This window comes from Oryx dammah, unplaced genomic scaffold (assembly GCF_014754425.2).
Source record: "Oryx dammah isolate SB20612 unplaced genomic scaffold, SCBI_Odam_1.1 HiC_scaffold_10, whole genome shotgun sequence".
NCBI classification, from domain to species: domain Eukaryota; kingdom Metazoa; phylum Chordata; class Mammalia; order Artiodactyla; family Bovidae; genus Oryx; species Oryx dammah.
This window is the reverse complement of record NW_024070194.1, coordinates 8,651,887-8,671,352: the sequence shown is the minus strand read 5'-3', so window position 1 is coordinate 8,671,352 and position 19,466 is coordinate 8,651,887. Positions and strand designations below refer to the sequence as shown.

Sequence of the window (19,466 nt, the reverse complement as noted above, 5' to 3'; positions counted from 1 at the left end):
TTCATTGATTGTAACAAAGATACCCCTCCAGTAGTGGATGTTGACAACAGGGGAGGCTGTAAGGGTAGGGGTATACAGTAAAATGTCTGTACTGCCCCTTCAAGGTTCCTGTGAACCTGAAGTTGCTTGTGCCCGGTCACTCAGTCGTGTCCACTCTTTGTGACTCTATGGACGATAGCCTGCCAGGCTCCTCAGTCCATGGGATTCTCCAGGCAAGAATACTGGAATGGGTTGCCATGCCCTCCTCCAGGGGAATCTTCTCGACCCAGGGATTGAACCCCAGTCTGCTCTAAAAAAAATTAGTCTTAATTAAACAAATACAAAAAAATTTTTTAAAAAAGCAACCTTTTAAATGGGTATTTAGGGGCTGCACCTGCTCTGCTGGGACCCCAAGCAAAGTGTTACTTGCCAGTGGGTAATCCCATGCCAGAGGAACTGGTCCCAGGTGTGTCCTATTTCCCCCTCAATTAGCACACCGCTCTCTCCATAGTATCATCACTTCTCAAGGTCATGAACTCACCTTAAAGGAACTCCACTTGACTCTTCCTCTGCCTCCTCTGGCTACCTTGATTTTTTCTTTACCCTCTTTTATTCACCCCACCCCACTCCATTTTGTTTTTTCCTACAGAGCCCAAATAACCCACACTTGTCCTCTCTGTTGGTTCCTAGGCTTTAAGCCCCTTCAGCCTGACTCCTGGGCATCTTCCACCCCCCCAGGTTGCTTCCCCCATTGACTTCCTTCTTGCCAGATCCAGTGACCGGTTCTTAGCACGAGATGTGGAGTCAGAAGGCCTAGGCAGGATCTCCGCCACTCATCAGCTTTGTGACGGTGAGCAACATGAAGCCCTTCTCTGAGCCTTGGGTCCATCACCTTAAAAATGGCTTCCAATCTGTGCCTCCCACGAATACCAAGGGGTTCTGCAAGCCCAAACTCAAATAGGATGTTAAGAAGGTCAGCCATGAGGCACTTGGATAAGCTTTCAAGTGTCCCCACTCCAGCGTCGACAGAACCATGGGGCTGAGGTGGCTGGGGGGTGCATGCACAGCAAGGTGGAAAGAAAAGGGTGCTGGTGTCAGATGTGGGTTGAGTCCCAGGCCAGCTCCTTGCTAACTGTGCAGGCAACTAACTCCTTGAGTCTCACAGATTCTTTGCCTGTAAAATGGGCTCGTGAATCCTAATTTGTGAAGTTAACTGGGATCATGACTCCTCATTGTACAGGGGAGAGCACTGGAGTGACAGAATCCTAAGAGCTAATATTCTTCCCACCTCCATACCCACCATGTGCTGAAAACTTACAGTGTCTAATCTTGCTTAATCCCTCCACAACACTTTGAAGTAAGGACTGTTCTCTTTCCCATTTTACAGATGAGGAAATGGAAGCAGAGAGAGACAAAGTAACTTGCTTAAGGCTGCACAGCCTGAAGGAGTAGAAGCTGGAACTTGAGTCCAGGAGGGCTGATCGCAAAGTCTATACTCTGTGACTTCCTATGTTGTTGTTGCTCAGTTGCTCAGTCCTGTCCGACTCGTTTCGATCCCATGAACTGCAGCACACCAGGCTTCCCTGTCCTTCACTATCTCCCTGAGCTTGCTCAAACTCATGTCCATTGAGTGGGTGACGCCATCCAACCATCCCATACTCTATCGCCCCTTTCTCCTCCTGCCCTCAATCTTTCCTAGAATCAGGATCTTTTTCAATGAGCTGGCTCTTCACATCAGGTGGCCAAAGTATTGGAGCTTCAGCTCTAGCATCCAGGACTAGCTAGCATCAGTCTAGCTTCAGGACTAGCATCTAGTCCTTCCAATGAATACTCAGGGTTGATTTCCTTTAGAATTGACTGGTTTGATCTCCTTGCAGTACAAAGGACTCTCAGCGTCTTCTCTGGCACCACAGTTTGAAAGCATCTATTCTTCGGCACTCAGCCTTCTTTATGGTCCAACTTTCACATCCATACGTGACTACTGGAAAAACCATAGCCTTGACTAGATGGACCTTTGTCGGCAAAGGGATGTCTCTGCTTTTTTAACATGCTGTCTAGGTTTGACTTCCTATAGAAGGAGCTCAATACGGATACGTGGTAAGCACAATGGTATTGTAATTATTATTAGCATCTCTGCCAGTCAGCATGGGAATTGCCAACACCCTGGAGCTAGAATGGTGGGTGTGTTTGTTGTGGGGGCGGGGCGGGCACGGGAATGATGCTGTCCCCTCGGGCAGGTGGCGTCTTGCAGTCCACACACCTTCCCGCTTGGTCCCAGACACCAATGTCTTCCTCACATCCTGCCAGGGCCTCTCAGGGCTGCCCCTCCCCTCTTGGGCATGTTTGGGAGAAACAGGCTTGGAGTTCCCCCTGCCTGGAAGTGGGGAGCGAAGCCTCATCTCGTGAGGCTGACCTCGGTCTGGGGGCCTGGAGTTATTAATAGCAGTCTGCAGGGCTGTGTCATCTAGCTGGTGACTCAGGGCTCCAGGATCAGCCCCCTCCCCAGCCTGATGGGGCCTCCTCCTGGGTGAGGGGCTTTGAGTCCAAGTTCTGACTCCAGACAGGGTTGGGGGGCTGCTCACCTGGGGGTGGATCCTGCTCTCCCAGGGCCTTGGCTAAATTCTGTTGTGGTGTTGGGGAAGGAGGGGCTGGGGGAAGTGGGGAAGGGATGTGGTGACAGAACCGCTTCCTGCCATTGCTGTGTTGAAGGCCAAGCTCCCCCAAGTTCCCCTTGGTGGGGGTTGGGGAGCCCAGAGGTAGAGGAGGAAGTTGGGAGGAGTGAGGAAAGGAGGGTTGGATTGACTCCAGGAATCAAGTTCTGGGGTTCCTGGCGGGGTTCCCTCTGTCTGTTCCCCAGTTGGTAAAAACAGCCAGCTGGCCCGGAGGGAATCATAATTAGAACAGCAGCAAGCACTTGTTACCATGGGTTAGGCACTTTATCTCTGTGAACTCATTAGATTCTCACAGCCCCACGAGGTAAGCGCTGTTATTGCCCTCATTTTACAGACTGGAAAACCGAGGCACTAGCAGCTTATGTCAATGACTTACAGTAAATTGGTGCTAGAGCAGAGACTTGAACTTCTCAGCTGATTTCCAGAGCAAGCCTCTTAGCTACCAGTCGTTTTTGCTCCCTCCCCACTCTGTCTATGGGGTCACACAGTCGGACACGACTGAAGCGACTTAGCAGCAGCAGCAGCTCTCTGTCCCTGGCTTGCTCTGTGACCTAAGCGAGGTGAAGTCCCCACTCTGGGCCTCAGTTTCCTCGTCTGTATGATATTGGAGTCGATAAATATGCCTCCTTCTTGGGATATATGTCTCTCCAGTACTAATTACTCATTCAGTTTTTCCCCTACTGGACTTTCAGCTCCATGAGCTTGGGGACAAAGCCTATTTTGGCCACTGCTATATTCCCCAATCTTAGCACGATGCCTGGCCCATAAAAACTCAACAAATATTTCTTGAGTAAATGGTCCTTAAAGGTTTGAGGATCATCATCAATGGCTTGAGTATGTGATAAAAGTTCTGGACCCTTTACATTAAAAAAAATCAACATATATCAGTAGTTCTCAGCTGGGGTTGTTTGTGCCCCTCCCAGCCATCCAGAGGGCATTTGGTAATGTTTGACAACATTTCTGGTTGTCACAACTGGCAGGGGGAGGTGCTACCAGCATGGCGTAGAAGCAGGGGGTGCTACTCAACATCTTCCACTGCATCGCAGAGATTCTCCAAACAAAGAATGATCTAACCTCAAACATCAATACCATCAAATCTGAGAATATAACATATATTCTCATATATAAATCTGAGTATGTGATATATATGCACAGATCTGGCATTTTGTACAACTGATGGCAAGTTGGGAGTGGCTCATGGATTCTCTTAAAGTCTGTCTCTGCTACCAGCTGAAGATCCCCTCGAATGGAGGGTCTCGATGTTTCCGTCTCTAAAGCCAGTCATTCTGCTGAACTTCCCTGGTGACCAGTGGTTAAGATTCTACCTGCCAATGCAGGGGATACAGCTTTGATCCCTGGTCTGGAAGATCCCACAAGCTGTGGAGCCACTAAACCCATGTGTCGTAACTACCGAGCCCACGTGCTGCCACTACTGAAGCCGGTGTCCCTAGAGACTGTGCTGCATAACAAGAGGAGCCACTGCAATGGGAAGCCTGCTCGTTGTAACTGGAGAAAGCCCGCGAGCAGACACAAAGACCCAGCGCAGCCAAAAATAAATTAATTAATAAAAATAAAATCAAACTATAGTGCTGGACGATTCCATACTCTCAAGTCTGGAATATAGTTCCCCTGAGCCCTCTGTTGCAACCTCTGATCCCCAAAGACCTGAGCCTCCTCTCTGATCTTCATTGGGCAGCAAGGATTAGGGAAGAAGGGTCCTGGTTTTGTCTCCCATCTCCCACAATTCCCCTCTAACCCCTGGTCATCTCAGTTCCTGTAAATGGTAATAAAGATGAAAAGCTTCAGAACCAAATAGCCCCTAGGCTTGAGTCCCAATTTTGTGTATTAACTCACTGTGTAGTCATAGCCAAGTTCCTTAACTACTCTGAACCTCAGTGTCCTCCTCTAGAAATGGGAGGGGTACTCATTAAACCTACCTCATAGAGTGGTAGGGATGAAACAAGATGCTTATGGGGAACTTAACAGAGTACTCAACACGGTAAATCTCTAAAAACTGCATTATTATTATAGTTCGGAAGTGAAATGACTTGCCCAAGGTCACGCAGCCTGGAGATGGCAGAGCCGGGACTGAAAACCAGAACAGTGTGACTCCCAAGCAGCTGCTCATTCATTGTGAACTCCAGGGCTTCCAGTTTCCTATAGAGGAAGTTAACTGTCTCCATCTCAGAGGCTGATTTTTGAGATAAGCATGTAAAATGCCTAGCACATAGTAAGTCCTTTAAATACAGCTTGTCAGATTGTGGCTGTCGTCCTTCCCAAATAATGCTTTGAAGAAGGCAAATATAGATCTCGCCGCACACTGGCTGGCTGGGAAGCAGGGAGGGAAGGAGTTTGCTGGTTATTGGCATAAGGGGTGATAACTGGGGCTGGAGTTTGTGCCAACTTCCCTCTACTGACAAAAAACTTTTACAGGCTGAGGGAGGGGGCTACATGCAGAAACAGCACAGTCAACTCTGACAGTCATCTTGACGTTGGTCACTGGTGGTCTGACCGGCATCACCTTGACTGTTTTGAGGTACAGTTAATCTCCAGTTACAGGGTCGATTTGCTTCCATTTCTTGAGGCCAGTTTTCGGAACTGTGGCAGCTGAGGTCATGGCTACGTCATGTAGTTAACTCTTCACCTGGTGGAGGTTTCAGTACCTATAAGACAGCTCATAGGATATGGCTCAGAATATTATCTATAGCCCTTGAGAAGAAACTAGAAGTCCTCGACATGTTTAATAACTAAACTACGATCATTTGGTCTCCTTGGGCTGCTTTCCTTTGTTTCTGCATATTCTCACTTTTCTGATTAAACTTATTCTTTGGCTAAAGTTTTTCCACAGACAAAAGGCAGGCTGAAGATATGGGGGCAGGGGGCGGGCAGCAGCAAGGATCATAGGGTCCTGCTCTGTTTCAAGATCACACAGCAGATTAGAGTCCAAGACCCCTCTTCTTCCGATTCCCAGATTCCTGGTTTTGGCCCAAATCATGAAAAGCGATCACAGCCATTTCTTGAATATTTGCAACATACACAGTCCAAGGTATTTTATGTGTTTGATCTCATCCTCACATCAATGTAGGGACAAAGAACCCTTTTAAATGTATTTTTATTTATTTTTCGAACTTCACATACATTTATTCAGTTGACACTGATGGGCAGTGTGGGGATGCAGATTTTTCTTTTCTTTCACACAAACCATCAGACAATTTCACACCATCTCCCCAAGTGGAGAAGTCTATATCAGTGCATACCCAGTGGGCAGAGAGTGTAGTCAGCAGCCTGCTGTACAGATATTTACACATAATTACAGGGCCCCTGGGCTTCTTTGGTGGCTTAGTGGTAAAGAATCCGCCTGCCAGTGTAGGAGATGCAGGTTCGATCCCTGGGCAGGGAAGATCCCCTGGAGAAGGAAATGGCAACCCACTCCAGTACTCTTGCCTGGCAAATCTCACGGACAGAGGAGCCTGGTGGGCTGCAGTCCATGGGGTTGCAAAAGAGTTGGACATGACTGAGCGACTAAACAACAGGACCCCTGCCACAGGATGTGCCAGGCTTGGCCCACCTCACCCCACCTCTCCAGTCTCTGCCCAAACCCTCCTCTCCCATCCCAACCTCACTGCCTTTAGCTACAATAAGTATCCCGGGGTCTGGGACAGCAGACCACTGAGAGGGCTGCCAGCCCTGAATGGTAGGACCCAGCCGGCTATGGGAAAGGGGTAAAGTTCAAAAGGGCCCCTTTTTACAGCTGAAGAAACAGACTCACAGTGGTGAAGACATTTGCCCAAGGCACTGAAGGAATGAGGCCATGTCTGCTGGCTTCCAGACACCGCAACACTCCCACTGTCTCCACCTGCCCCTCCCCCCAACCGCTGTGCAATTCTCAAGGATCCAGCCTGTTGAAGACCAGGAATTGTCTCCATGGAATTCCCCGATTTCCACCAAGCGGAGCTCACTCCTTCTGCCCCCAGGTGGAGCAGGGAGAGGAAGCTGAGTCAAAGCAGACTTCAGGGAGAAGAGGGAAGAGCCTGGGAGTGTGAGGAGGGTCCACGGAGGGCGTCTGATCAGGAAGTGGGATCGTCTGGCTCAGAGAGAAGTCTCGGGAACTTTCCATCCTTCTTCCTTAGGTTGATCTCTCAGGGGTCTTCCGATGAGGGCTCAGGGAGTCCTCCAACCAGCCCTGCCTCCTCCCTCCCTCTCACGCAGTTCTCACAAGCTCTGCAGTTTGCAAAACCCAATCCTTCCCTTGTGGGCCTGTGGTTTCCTGTTGGGTCTGGGGTCCTGCCTGACTCGGCAATGGGGGCTGTGGGCAGGAGGGAGAGGGGGGAGGTGGTGTAAGCCCTTTCCTTGCCTTCTCATGCTGGGACTGCCCAACACACACACACACACACACACACACACACACACACAGACACGCCATGCCCTGAGTCAGCTCTTGCCAGTGGCCTGTCAGAGAGGGGCGGGGTCACTGATTCAGTTGACAGCCTCTTTAAAGCCCCCAGGAGGGCAGCTGCAGCCAGACCAAGTGCTATCCTCACCATGAACCCCCGGCAGCCCTTGGTCCTGGCACTCCTGGTGCTAGCCTGCTGCTCTGCCGCCCCCAGCCCACGCCAGCCCACTGTTGTGGTCTTCCCAGGAGAACGACGAACCAGCCTCACCAACAGGCAGCTGGCAGAGGTAGGCACACTCCCCCATCTAGAGCTGAGAAGGGCTGGCCTGGAGTCCCAGGAAGGGCGCGGGGTCTCAGACGAGATACTCTGGGGCTTGTTGTGTGTGTATCGGGGGCTGGTGATGGGCACCTCTGGAGAACAGAGCACTCAGAATGGGCTCTGGGAGATTCTGGACAGGGACTGGTGGAAACAGGCTAATGAGGGTCTCCTAGATGGCCATGGGCACTGGGAAATGGTGAAGGGGCACTGGGGGGTTCTGGAGCGGCAATGGGCTGAGGGCGAACAGGGGGAAACCCTAGGGGGCCCTGAGGTAGGCACTGCACGGGGGCATCCTGGAGTGGAATGGAGCTGAGGATGTCCACATGGAGGGGAGATTCTTGGGGTGGGCACAAGCCCTGGTATCCAGGGTACCAAGTACTGGATATAGTGTCTCGTTGCTAGTCCCCGAGAGTGGAGAGGGATGGAGTCCTGGCTCAGTAGGGCAGAGAAAGAGCATCGGGGCTCTGCCACATCTCTGCCCTTCCTTCCTCAGGAATACCTGTACCGCTATGGCTACACTCCTGCGGCAGAGCTGAGCGAGGACGGCCAGTCCCTGCGGCGAGCTCTGCTGAGCTTCCAGCGGCGCCTGTCCCTGCCCGAGACTGGCGAGCTGGACAGCACCACCCTGGACGCCATGCGAGCCCCGCGCTGCGGCGTCCCAGACCTGGGCGGATTCCAGACCTTTGAGGGCGAACTCAAGTGGCACCATCACAACATCACCTACTGGTGCGCGGCTGGGCCCCGCGGGGGCGAGCGGGGCGCAGAGGGTGGCGAGAGGCGGGTTCCCCAGCGCCGCCCGTTGGCAAACATCCCGTCTTAGGCCAGTCCATGGCTTTCACTGAATGTGCCCGCCTTGAGGCAAGTGGCACCCCCTCGGAGCCTCCGTCTCCCCTGTCGGGGGAAATGGACCTCGCCAACTGACTCCATAGAGAAAAATGCGTCTGAAAGTGCTTTCGAGCTGAAAGCGTGGAGCGCAGGCAGCGCTGTGTATCTGAAGTCGCGGAGACACCGGGTGGCGCTGCTGGCCCGGCTCCCGCCTCTCACTTCGGCCCTTTATCCTCCTGCCCTTTCCCTCCAGGATCCAAAATTACTCGGAAGACCTGCCGCGCGACGTGATCGACGACGCCTTTGCCCGCGCTTTCGCGCTCTGGAGCGCGGTGACGCCGCTCACCTTCACTCGAGTGTACGGCCGCGAAGCCGACATCGTCATCCAGTTTGGTGTTAGAGGTGAGAACACGAAGAAAGGGGAAACCGGGAGAATCTGAGATGGAGACAGAGGTGGGAGGATCAAAGAGAGACGAGAGGAGGGCCTGGACCTGGATTTCTCTTACCTGTCCCCGACGCCCTGGCGGCCGCTCGCCCTTATGTCGCCCCCTCCTGACCGACACCTCACTGCACTGGGACAGCAAATGTTGGACAGCGGCTCTCAGACCGGATTTTAGCTCGCAGTTAGGCCAGCGTCCTTGGGCAGTGCACAACCTGCGCAACCGTACGCGGCTCACTCTCTTCTCCACCCGCTTCTTCAGAGCACGGAGATGGGTATCCCTTCGATGGAAAGAACGGGCTCCTGGCACACGCCTTTCCTCCTGGCTCAGGCATTCAGGGAGATGCCCACTTCGACGATGAAGAGTTATGGTCTCTGGGCAAAGGCGTCGGTGAGATCCCGAGCTGCCCCGGCCCCCACTCCCTTCTCCTCTCACGCGCATCACCAGTCCCCCTGACTCCAGTCCCCCTTTCCCGCAGTGATCCCGACCTACTTCGGAAACGCGAAGGGCGCCGCCTGCCACTTCCCCTTCACCTTCGAGGGCCGCTCCTACTCCGCCTGCACCACGGACGGCCGTTCCGACGACATGCTCTGGTGCAGCACCACCGCCGACTACGACGCCGACCGCCAGTTCGGCTTCTGCCCCAGCGAGAGTGAGTCCCCACCCTCCCGAGGGTCCAGAGCGCTGGCTCTTAATCCCAGCTCTGCCACTGATGCCGAGGGTGGCCTGCGAACCCCTCTCCTGTTCTCTGGGCCCAGTTCCCTCATCTGTGAGACGAGGCGAGAAAGGGGAGGAGGAAACAGGTGGCTCGTGGGTCAGTAAACTGGCGGCACCTTCAGTTAATCGTGTGGGCCTCCCAGGACTCTACACCCAGGACGGCAATGCGGACGGCAAGCCCTGCGTCTTCCCGTTCACCTTCGAGGGCCGCACCTACTCCGCCTGTACCTCCGATGGTCGCTCCGACGGCTACCGCTGGTGTGCCACCACCGCCAACTACGACCAGGACAAGCTCTACGGCTTCTGCCCGACCCGAGGTACCTCTGACCCACCTACCTGATTCAGCCTCGCGTCCTCATTCCGCATTGGTTCCCGAGCGTGGCCCTTCCACCCGCCCTTTGTCTTCCCGCTCCTGTCGGTGCTCAGGACGGCCTTGACTCGGCCTGCAGTCGTCGCAGCTCCTCCCCCAGCCTTCCAGATGCCGCCGCTGCATCTGCGGAGGCTTGGCCTTTCAGCCAGGCTTGCAGCCTCCTCCTAGGTCTGCGATCCCCAGGCCCCGCCCATTATTCTAGCCAGATGTCGGCGGTGCCCCACAACTCCCCCTGGGCTTTTAAAATAAGCCTCCCAGTTTTTCTAGCTCCTCGATTGGCCCGCGCCTGGCTCTTCATTGCCCCCCACACCCCGCCTCCACTTGGCTCACCCGAGGCTCTGGTCTCTCCAGTCGATGCGACGGTGACCGGGGGCAACGCGGCGGGAGAGCTGTGCGTCTTCCCCTTCACCTTCCTGGGCAAGGAATACTCGGCCTGCACCAGAGAGGGTCGCAATGATGGGCACCTCTGGTGCGCCACCACCTCCAACTTCGACAAAGACAAGAAGTGGGGCTTCTGCCCGGATCAAGGTGGGCGGGGTGCCGAGGTTCCGTGGCTGGGGCCTCAGCCAGGGCAGTGGTGACCGGAAGGGATGCCCGGGGCTGGGAGCTCGGCCCAGGGCTCCGAGCTCAGGCTCCCTTCTTTCGTCCAGGATACAGCCTGTTCCTTGTGGCCGCACACGAGTTTGGCCACGCGCTGGGCTTAGATCACTCCTCCGTGCCAGAGGCGCTCATGTACCCCATGTACAGATTCACCGAGGAGCACCCCCTGCACAGGGACGATGTTCAGGGCATCCAGCATCTGTATGGTGAGGGCATGGGGCAGGGATAGAGGGAGGAGAGGGAAGGGCTAGGTTCTGCCGGCTCGGAACACCCCGAGAATAGGGAGGAGGGGAGAGTTAGGACTCTGATATCTATCTTTGAGAGCCCTTGAGGCTGGTGGGTACAACTGCTGCCAGGTCAGTGCTTGGAGATGATAATAAAGAGCCCGGACTCTAGAGTGAGACCGACATAGGTTCAAAAGCCGGTCCAGCCACCATCCGGCTAGATGGCGTTGGATAGGTTACTTCACACCTCAACTTCCTCATCTGTTAAGTGGGGCTAACACCTGCCTCATGGGGTTGTTAGGAGGCTTAAGTGAGTTAGAATAATGCCTGGAATATAGCAAGCACTATATAAATGTTTGAAAGTTTTATTATTATCACCACTTATCATTAGTATGTTTCCACATCAAAAAAATGAAAATATTAAAGAATCTGCTCCATAGTTTTTTTTTTTCCCCTTCTGAAGATCAAAGGAGCTAATGTGCATTTATAAAGCTCCCAGCACTGTTTGGCACCCAGTTTGAGAGCTCAAAAAAGGCTTCTCTCCCACCAGCCTGGGGGTAGGGGTGGGTATGTGAAAGGAAGCTGCCAGGCCGGGGTTGGGGGAAGGCAGGATCCAACATCTGAAGTGGGGAGAGCGCCAGGGACCTCCAGGTAGGCACCAGGGAGCAGATACCCAAAGGCACAGAGATGCAAGAACAGCGATTGTCTTAACGCGGTATCTCTTTTCAGGTCCTCCTCGCCCTAAGCCTGAACCACGGCCTCCGGCCACCACCACCGCTGAACCCCAGCCCACCGCTCCCCCCACGGTCTGCGTCACGGGGCCTCCCACCGCCCGCCCCTCAGAGGGCCCCACTACTGGCCCCACAGGGCCCCCGGCAGCTGGCCCCACGGGTCCTCCCACGGCTGGCCCTTCTGCGGCCCCGACAGAGTCCCCGGATCCAGCGGAGGACGTCTGCAACGTGGACATCTTCGACGCCATCGCGGAGATTGGGAACCGCCTGCATTTCTTCAAGGCTGGGTGAGGGGCGGGGCTGCGCTGTCGTGGGCGGGGGCTTGGAGGCGGGACCTGCCTGTGTCTCCCTGCCCACTGGCCGTCGGTTCCAGGCTCAGTGCCCCCACCCCCTCTTTTCGCGTCCCCAGGAAGTACTGGAAACTCTCCGAGGGAGGGGGCCGCCGGGTGCAGGGTCCTTTTCTTGTCAAGAGCACGTGGCCTGCGCTGCCCGGCAAGCTGGACTCCGCCTTCGAGGATCCGCTCACCAAGAAGATTTTTTTCTTCTCTGGTTAGTTTCCGTCTTTCTCCCTCCCCTGTGCTGTGCTTGGTCGCTCAGTCGTGTCCGACTCTTTGCGACCCTGTGGACTGTAGCCCAACAGGTTCCTCTGTCCATGGGGATTCTCCAGGCAAGAAGACTGGGGTGGGTTGCCATTTCTTTCTCCAGGGGATCTTCCCCACCCAGGGATCGAACCTGGGTATCCCGCATTGCAGGCAGATTCTTTACCGTCTGAGCCACCAGGGAAGCCCTAAACAAATTTAGCAGGGCTGAATTTCAGCCCTCCTCACAGCACCCTGGCACAGTCCTACCGAGGGGCTCTGCTCCTTAGGCACAGAGACTGCGGGCACGCCTGGAGCGGAAAGGCCGGCCTCCCTGCGTTTTTCCTCTTGACATTCAAGGGGGGTGTGTACCCCACTCCCTGCCCCCAGACCGATGTGAGCCTCTCTCCGGCAGGGCGCCAAGTGTGGGTGTACACCGGCGCGTCGGTGCTAGGCCCGAGGCGTCTGGACAAGTTGGGCCTGGGCCCGGAAGTGGCCCAGGTCACAGGGGCCCTCCCGCGCCCTGGGGGTAAGGTGCTGCTGTTCAGCGGGCAGAGCTTCTGGAGGTGAGATTCCCGGGGACGGCCAGCAGGGGGAGCCCGGGCGCCATCCGCCTGCCTGTTGGCTCAGCGCCTGTCTCCTCGGTGCCGTCCTGCAGGTTCGACGTGAAGACACAGAAGGTGGATCCCCAGAGCGTCACCCCCGTGGACCAGATGTTCCCCGGGGTGCCCATTAATACGCACGACATCTTTCAGTACCAAGGTGAGGGCTGAGAGCCAGGGTCAGGGGGGAGGATCCCTCCCAGAGATACCTCCCACGGTAGGTTCCCCTACCCTGTGTTGTTAGTCGCTCAGTCGTGTCTGACTCTTTGTGACCCCATAGATTGTAGCCCGCCAGGCTCCTCTGTCCATGGAATTCTCCAGGCAAGAATACTGGAGTGGGTAGCCATTCTCTTCTCCAGGGGATCTTCCCCATCCAGGGATCAAACCCGGGTCTTCCACATTGCAGGCAGATTCTTTACCATCTGAGCCACCAGGAAAGCCCCTGCCTTAGGGATTGTTCAAGTTCCCAGCCAGAAAGAAAAAGCCGGTGGAGACTGAGGCAAATGCCCCGCATTGATGAGTTCCCTGCAGAGTCAGGGATCTTCCCAGACCATTTGAGGACACAGGGCCACAGCCAGAACTAGAACCCAGATTTCCTGCCTCTCAGCTGGAAGCTCTTTTCCCTATAGCACAGGACACCTGGTTTGCATGGAGGTTTTATTAGACCATATTTATCAAGTGTCTGTAATATGCTAGGCACCATGCTGCCAGTGGGAATACAGTGATAAATAAGACATTTCATAGATGTGTATGTGTGTGACTTTGGGCAAGTCACTGCTATTCAGAGCCTCAGTTTCCCCATCTGTAAAATGGGGATGGTAGCTGGAGTTAACCCTTTTCTTCTCTTTCCCACTGCTCACCCCCGGTCAGCGGACAACTGCTGTTGGCTCAGCCTCCGAAATATTTACAACCTCCTTTGCAGACACCCTAGTCCAAGCCATGCTGGTTGTCCAATACCTTCAAACATATTTTCTGAGAGTAGGGAGGGGCTAGGAGGGGGAGGGCATGCAAGGTCGAAGGCAAACTGATCTGACCCCTCCCCACCCCCTCCCACTACTCCTGTCATCCCCTTTGCTCTGCTCCAGTCACACCAGCCTCTGGCTGTTCTTTGAACACACCAAGGTCATTCCCAGCTTAGGGCCTTTGTGCCAGTTGTTCCCTCTGCCTGGAAGGTTTTTTTCCCGATTGTCACTGGGATGCCTCCCTCTCAGCCTTCAGGTCTCAGCACTCAGGCCACCTCTTCAGAGAGGCCTTCTCTGGCCCTCATTATCTGTTCACTCGACTGCTCACTTACATTTCCTTCATCGCTTTCCCTGTTGTCAAAACCAACCTTTACTTATGCATTTGCTTGTTAATCATATGTCTTACCCCACCAGCATGTAAGCACCCAAAGAACTGAGATCATGCCTGCATTTTCCCTCTGCTGTATCCCCAGTGTCTCTAACAGTGCTTGGCATGACAAATGTTGGATGGATGAATGGGACTTGTTGAATGAATTGTTCTGAGTATCAACTGTGTGCCAGGCCCTGTGCCAGTGCTGGACCTGGAGGTCTGTGCCCTCCAGCATCTCCGGGGTGGGGTGGGGAACACACATGTCCTATGGAAACCTTGGAAAGATTTTGAAAGGGCAGGAAGCATGATTGTAAAGACCATACTCCTGTTTGTGTCTGTGTGTGGGGAGAACTGGAATCACCGCTCTTGGTCCACTTTCTCCCTTGCAGAGAAAGCTTACTTCTGCCAGGATCACTTCTTCTGGCGCGTGAGTTCCCGGAATGAGGTGAATCAGGTGGACTATGTGGGCTACGTGACCTTCGACCTCCTGAAGTGCCCTGAGGACTAGGGGTCCCGAGCCTGCTTCAGCACTGCAGTGGGGGCCCTCTCGGGGACCCTGCCAATAGGGAATGAGCCAGTCTGCCGGATCCCAACTAGTGGATCTGTTCTGAAGGACGAGGAAGAGGGGAGGTGGGCTGGGCCCTCTCTTCCCACCTTCCTTTCTTGTTAGAATGTTTTTAATAAATGTGGATTCTTTAACCTTGAGGAGCAGATTTATGTATGGTATGCATGCCTGCATGTATGTATGTAACCAGCAGAGAGCTTACTATGCGCCAGGCGGTGTTCTAAAACACTTCATAAATATTAACGTTCAATCCTTCCTATTAGGAAGGTATAATGTAATTATTCCTATTTTATAGCTGAGGAAATGGCCAGCCTAATATTCATTCATCAAACATTTATTGAGCTCTGACATGGAGCCGGGCCTTGTGCTGGGCCCTGGGGATAGAGAAATGAGCTGAACGACGTTTCTCTTCTCAAGGACCGCTCAGTGGCCCTCAGATTCTCAGGTGCACGAGAGCCCTCAAAACTTGCTTAAAATGCAGGCTCCAAACTCCATCTCCATTCTCAGAAAGTCCACCTTAGTTACAAGGGTGATGATGTGGGGAATCACACTTGCAGGTGTGACCCTTTATTCTAGAATAATGGCGTGTGTGTGTGAGTCTGCATGTTGTGGTTGAAGTCAGGAAACATTTCTCAGCCAAGAGGACATCTGAGCTTGATCTGAATCTGGAAGGGTGAGCAAGAGTTCCTTCCTGTGCCAGGAGGACTGTCCTAACCATTAAGCCTAAATATGTTCCTACTCTCTAGCCCTCACCCATGTGTGCACAAAGCAACACCTAGATGAATGTAAACTGCAGCACTGTTCAGAGACTGAGAAACTGGCAACAACCTAAGTAAGCAGATGTAAGGCAGTGGATAAGGAAAATCTGGGTGACATACATGATGATAGGAATTACTCCTAGGACAGCACTGACTATATGCCAGGCACTGTTTCACATGCTTTAGTGCATTAACACGGCCAGTCCTTAAAACAGCCCTATGAGAGAATGGCTACACATATATGTATGGTTGAGTCTCTTTGCTGTTCACCTGAAACTATCACAACATTGTTAACCAGCTATACTCCAATATAAAATAAAAAGTTTAAAAAAACCCCACAACTCTATGAGACAGGCACTGCTCTTAACCTTACAGGTATTATTACCATTGCCATCACTCCCTCCCCCGCTTTATAAATGGGGTAACTGCTGGCACAGAGCTACATAGCTCACCTACACTCTCTGAGCTGGTAAGTGATGACCCTGGGATTGGAATGTGAGCTCTAGGGGCAAAAGCTGGGAGGACAGAAAAAGCAAGATGGCATTTCAGTTCAGTTCATTTCAGTTGCTCAGTCGTGTCCGACTCTTTGCGACCCCATGGACTGCAGCACGCCAGGCTTCCCTGTCCATCACCAACTCCTGGAGCTTGCTCAAACTCATGTCCATTGAGTCGGTGATGCTATCCAACCATCTCACTCTTTGTCATCACCTTCTCCCTCCGCCTTCAAGCTTTCCCAGAATCTGGGTCTTTTCCAATGAGTCAGTTCTTCGCATCAGGTGGCTAAAGTATTGGAGTTTCAGCTTCAGCATGAGTCCTTCCAATGAAGGGGGCATTTGGGGCAACTAGAAATAGCTCCGAACTCTAACGTGTGGTTTGAGCAGAGAGGGTTCTGGAATGGGGTTCTGGAATGGTTGAAATAGGGATGGGTGGTCTGGGCTAGATGAGAGAAGGTCTAAGTGGCAGGCTGAGGAGGATGGATTTGATCTTCCAGGAAAGCTGAGGAACTTGACTGAAGGGTTGTCGCAGGTGAGTGGAGGTGATGGCCTTGGTCAGCTTTGATCATCATCCACACCCGGGGTCAAGTGGGAGTTTAAAGAGAGCTTTAGAGAACTCTCTCCTAAGATTCCTGTGGGTGGGGCCCTCTCTCCTAACTCACCCATTTCTCACTCAGGAATGATCCACTCCCACTGGAATACAAATGTTCCTTAATATCACTTGTTTAAAATCTCTCTGGGCCTCTCTCTCTCTCAGTTCTGTTCCATTTCTCTAGTCCCCACCCCCAACTACAGGAAAGCTTCCCCAAAGTACAGTCTAGACTCACCGTCTCCCATTCTCGCCTCAGTTGTTTGCAGCCTAGTTCCCACTCCACTCCTCCACTGAAATCACTCTCTTTAACACCTGTGATCTTCCTTAGCCAGATCCAGTGGGTACTTCTCTGGGCTCATTTCATACTATCTCTTGACTTATTTGACTCAGTGGATAATGCCTTTTCTTCCTGAAATTTTTCTTCACTTGGTCTCCTGGTCAACCCTTTCTCTGGGTTCTCTTCCTCTCTCATTGGCTAGATCTTCTGCTTTCCAATCTCTAAATGATGGCATGCCCTTGTGTTCAATCCCATGACGTCTTCTCTGTGTATGCTCATTCCTTGTGATCTCGTCTAGTCCCACAGCTTTAAATAGCATCTCTCTGCTAAAGACTCTGTAACGCACACCCTCAGCGTTGTCCTCTCCCCTGAACTTGACTCAGATGTTTCTTGGGAGCCAAAGAAGCACCTCAACCTACCTGTTCCAACTGAGTTCTTGGGCTCCACCTTCCAAACATACTCATCCATGGGTAGTCACCATGTTAATAAAAGACAACATCATCTGCCCTCAGTCAGATGTAACTAGGGACCTGTTCAGCTTCTAATCCGGTCACACAGCTTCTCACCCTTGGCACTATTGACAATTTGAACTGAATTATTCTTTGTTGTGAGGGATGGTACATACATTCCGGGAGGCTTGATGTCTTCCTCCAGGAGGTAGTGCGATCCATGGACAGATGCTAGGCCCATTCAGGGTCAGTCTCCCTCCCTCCCTCTGTCTTGGGCTGTAACATACAGGTGAGTGAACGGACATGATGGTGAATCTGTGGCTCAAGGCCACGCAGTCTCTACCCACTGGATGCCAGTACCACCCTCCTCCAGTTGTGACAACCAAAAATGTCTCTGGATATTGCCAACTGTTCCTTGGTGGGCAACAATGCCCCAAGTTGAGAACTATTGTTCTAACGTAACAAACATACAGACAGGTAGACCCTTCATAAGTGTACATTTCAATACATTTTCATAAACTGAACATGACTGTCTCATTAACATCCAAATCAAGAAATAAAATATTCTGAGCACCCTAAAAGCTTCCTTATGCCCCTTTTTAATCACTACCCCCTTAACCCTTTTGAATTGTGGTGTTGGAGAAGACTCTTGAGAGGAAATTCTGGGAGATGGTGAAGGACAGGGAAGCCTGGCGTGCTGTAGTCCATGGGGTCGCAAAGAGTTGAACATGACCTAGTGAAAGAACAACAAATACACTCTTTTGTGTTTGGCTTTTGTTCCATATGATATTTGTCAGCTTTATCCATATTGTTTGTGAATTATAAGACTGTTCATTCCCACTGTGGTACTCACTCTATGAACGTACCACTACTTATTTGTCCATTTTACTGCTGATGGGCACTTGGGTAACTTTCAGTTTGAGGCTCTCATGAATAATGCTGCTATGAACAATCCTGTCAATGTCTTTTGGTCAACAGGAGCTGTCACTTCTTTGGGGCACAAACCTTGGAGTGGAATTGCTGAGCAGACAAGCATGTCTAATTAGGCTCAGCTTTAGCTGACTGAACAATTATCCAAAGTGATTTTGCCCAACTATACTCCCACCAGCAGTGCATGAGAGTCCAGGAGCCCTCCTTGACTCCTCTTTCCTTTACATGCAATGTACCATCCAGCAGCGGGTCGTGTAGGTTTCTACTTCCAAAATATATCCGAAATTGGACTGCCACCACCCCAGCCTGGCGATCATCGCCTCTAACCTGGTTGTTGCAGGAGCCTCCTAATTAGACTCTCAGCTTCCACTCCTGCCCTTAGCTGAGTCCTCACCCAGCAGCCAGAGTGATCCTGTTAACATGTAAGTCACAGCACATTGCTCCCCTACTCAGAAACTTCCCATGGCTTCTCTTGTAGATAAGAATCCAGACTCTTTGACAAAGCCTTCAAGTCACAGTATGATCTGCTCTCCTCTCCCCCACCTCATCTCTGCCCCATCACTCACCTCTCCACTCATTCTGCTCCAGACACACTGGCCCTCTTGTTGCTCCCTGAACTGTTCTAGATCCCTTGCACTTGCTATTTTCTCAGCTAGAGGGCTCTTCCCTCAGATCTTTGCTTAGCTGGCTCCTTCTCATCTGTGAGGGCTCAAGTCAAATACCACATCTTCTGAGAGGTCCTCTTACTCCATCCCTTAAAGTAGTCCTTTCCCTTAGTCATTATTCCTTGACCCCACCTTTTCTTCTTAACATATACTACAATCTCAAATTGTCCTGTCGATGCATTTGCTCACTTGTAATCTTTCTCCTCTCACTCATTAGAATGTAAGCCCCACGAGGACAGGAAGCCAGTCCATCTCATCCTGCTATATCCCCAGTGCCCCAACCAGTGCCGCAAACGCAGGGGCGCTATCAAGATGTGTTGAGTGAATGCAATCCAGTTTAGGAGACCTGAAAGTGAAGTCGCTCAGTCCTGTCGGACTCTTTGCAACCTCATGGACTGTAGCCTACCAGGCTCCTCCGTCCATGGGATTTTCCAGGCAAGAGTACTGGAGTGGGTAGCGCCATTCCCTTCTCTAGGAGATCTTCCTGACCCAGGGATTGAACCCGAGTCTCTTGCATTGCAGGTAGATGCTTTACTGTCTGAGCCAGCAGGGAAGCCCTGACCTAGACGAGAACCCGAGCTCCAGGAGCCACACACGGGGACACCTGGTGCCGGGGTGTCTCTTACCAGCGGGTTGGACCCTCAAGAGCTTCCAGCGGAATTGAGAGCCCAAGGCCCCAGAGCCACGTGGCCAGACACGGAGGCACACAGCCCGGCGGGCACTAGGACCCTGCGCGGCGCCTCGGCCGGCGGGGGGCGGCCGGCGGGGAGGGGGAATCCGCTCCATCTGTCTCCCGGAGCCGGGTTGCGGCCACTTGTGCGATCCGGGCCGGTTCCGCAGCCCCCGGCGCCTCTCCGCACCATGAGCCGCAGGTTCACCGTCACGTCGCTTCCCCCGGCGGGGCCCGCCGGGCCTTCTGACCCGGGGCCCCACGGGCCTTCAGCCTCAGACCGC

General features: G+C 52.9%; 1 protein-coding gene across 1 annotated transcript; it reads left to right on the top strand.

Annotated features, from left to right (window-relative positions):
- Positions 1 to 7,177: 7,177 nt before the first annotated feature.
- On the top strand, positions 7,178 to 14,487 carry MMP9 (matrix metallopeptidase 9). Its single transcript, XM_040248218.1, has 13 exons — positions 7,178 to 7,331; positions 7,857 to 8,089; positions 8,442 to 8,590; positions 8,890 to 9,018; positions 9,107 to 9,280; positions 9,489 to 9,662; positions 10,067 to 10,243; positions 10,366 to 10,522; positions 11,273 to 11,557; positions 11,680 to 11,819; positions 12,264 to 12,414; positions 12,507 to 12,610; positions 14,172 to 14,487. The coding sequence occupies exons 1-13, from the start codon at positions 7,194 to 7,196 to the stop codon at positions 14,288 to 14,290; spliced, it is 2,130 nt and encodes a 709-aa protein (XP_040104152.1). The 5' UTR covers positions 7,178 to 7,193; the 3' UTR covers positions 14,291 to 14,487.
- The last annotated feature ends 4,979 nt before the right edge of the window (positions 14,488 to 19,466 follow it).

What these genes read in the sequence shown, in the direction of transcription:
- MMP9 (XM_040248218.1), top strand. Translation starts at nt 7,194, where the DNA reads ATGAACCCCCGGCAGCCCTTGGTCCTGGCACTCCTGGTGCTAGCCTGC. An exon ending in CGGCTTCTGCCCCAGCGAGA is followed by an intron (nt 9,281 to 9,488) that starts GTGAGTCCCCAC and finishes TGGGCCTCCCAG; the next exon opens with GACTCTACACCCAGGACGGC. An exon ending in CTGCATTTCTTCAAGGCTGG is followed by an intron (nt 11,558 to 11,679) that starts GTGAGGGGCGGG and finishes TCGCGTCCCCAG; the next exon opens with GAAGTACTGGAAACTCTCCG.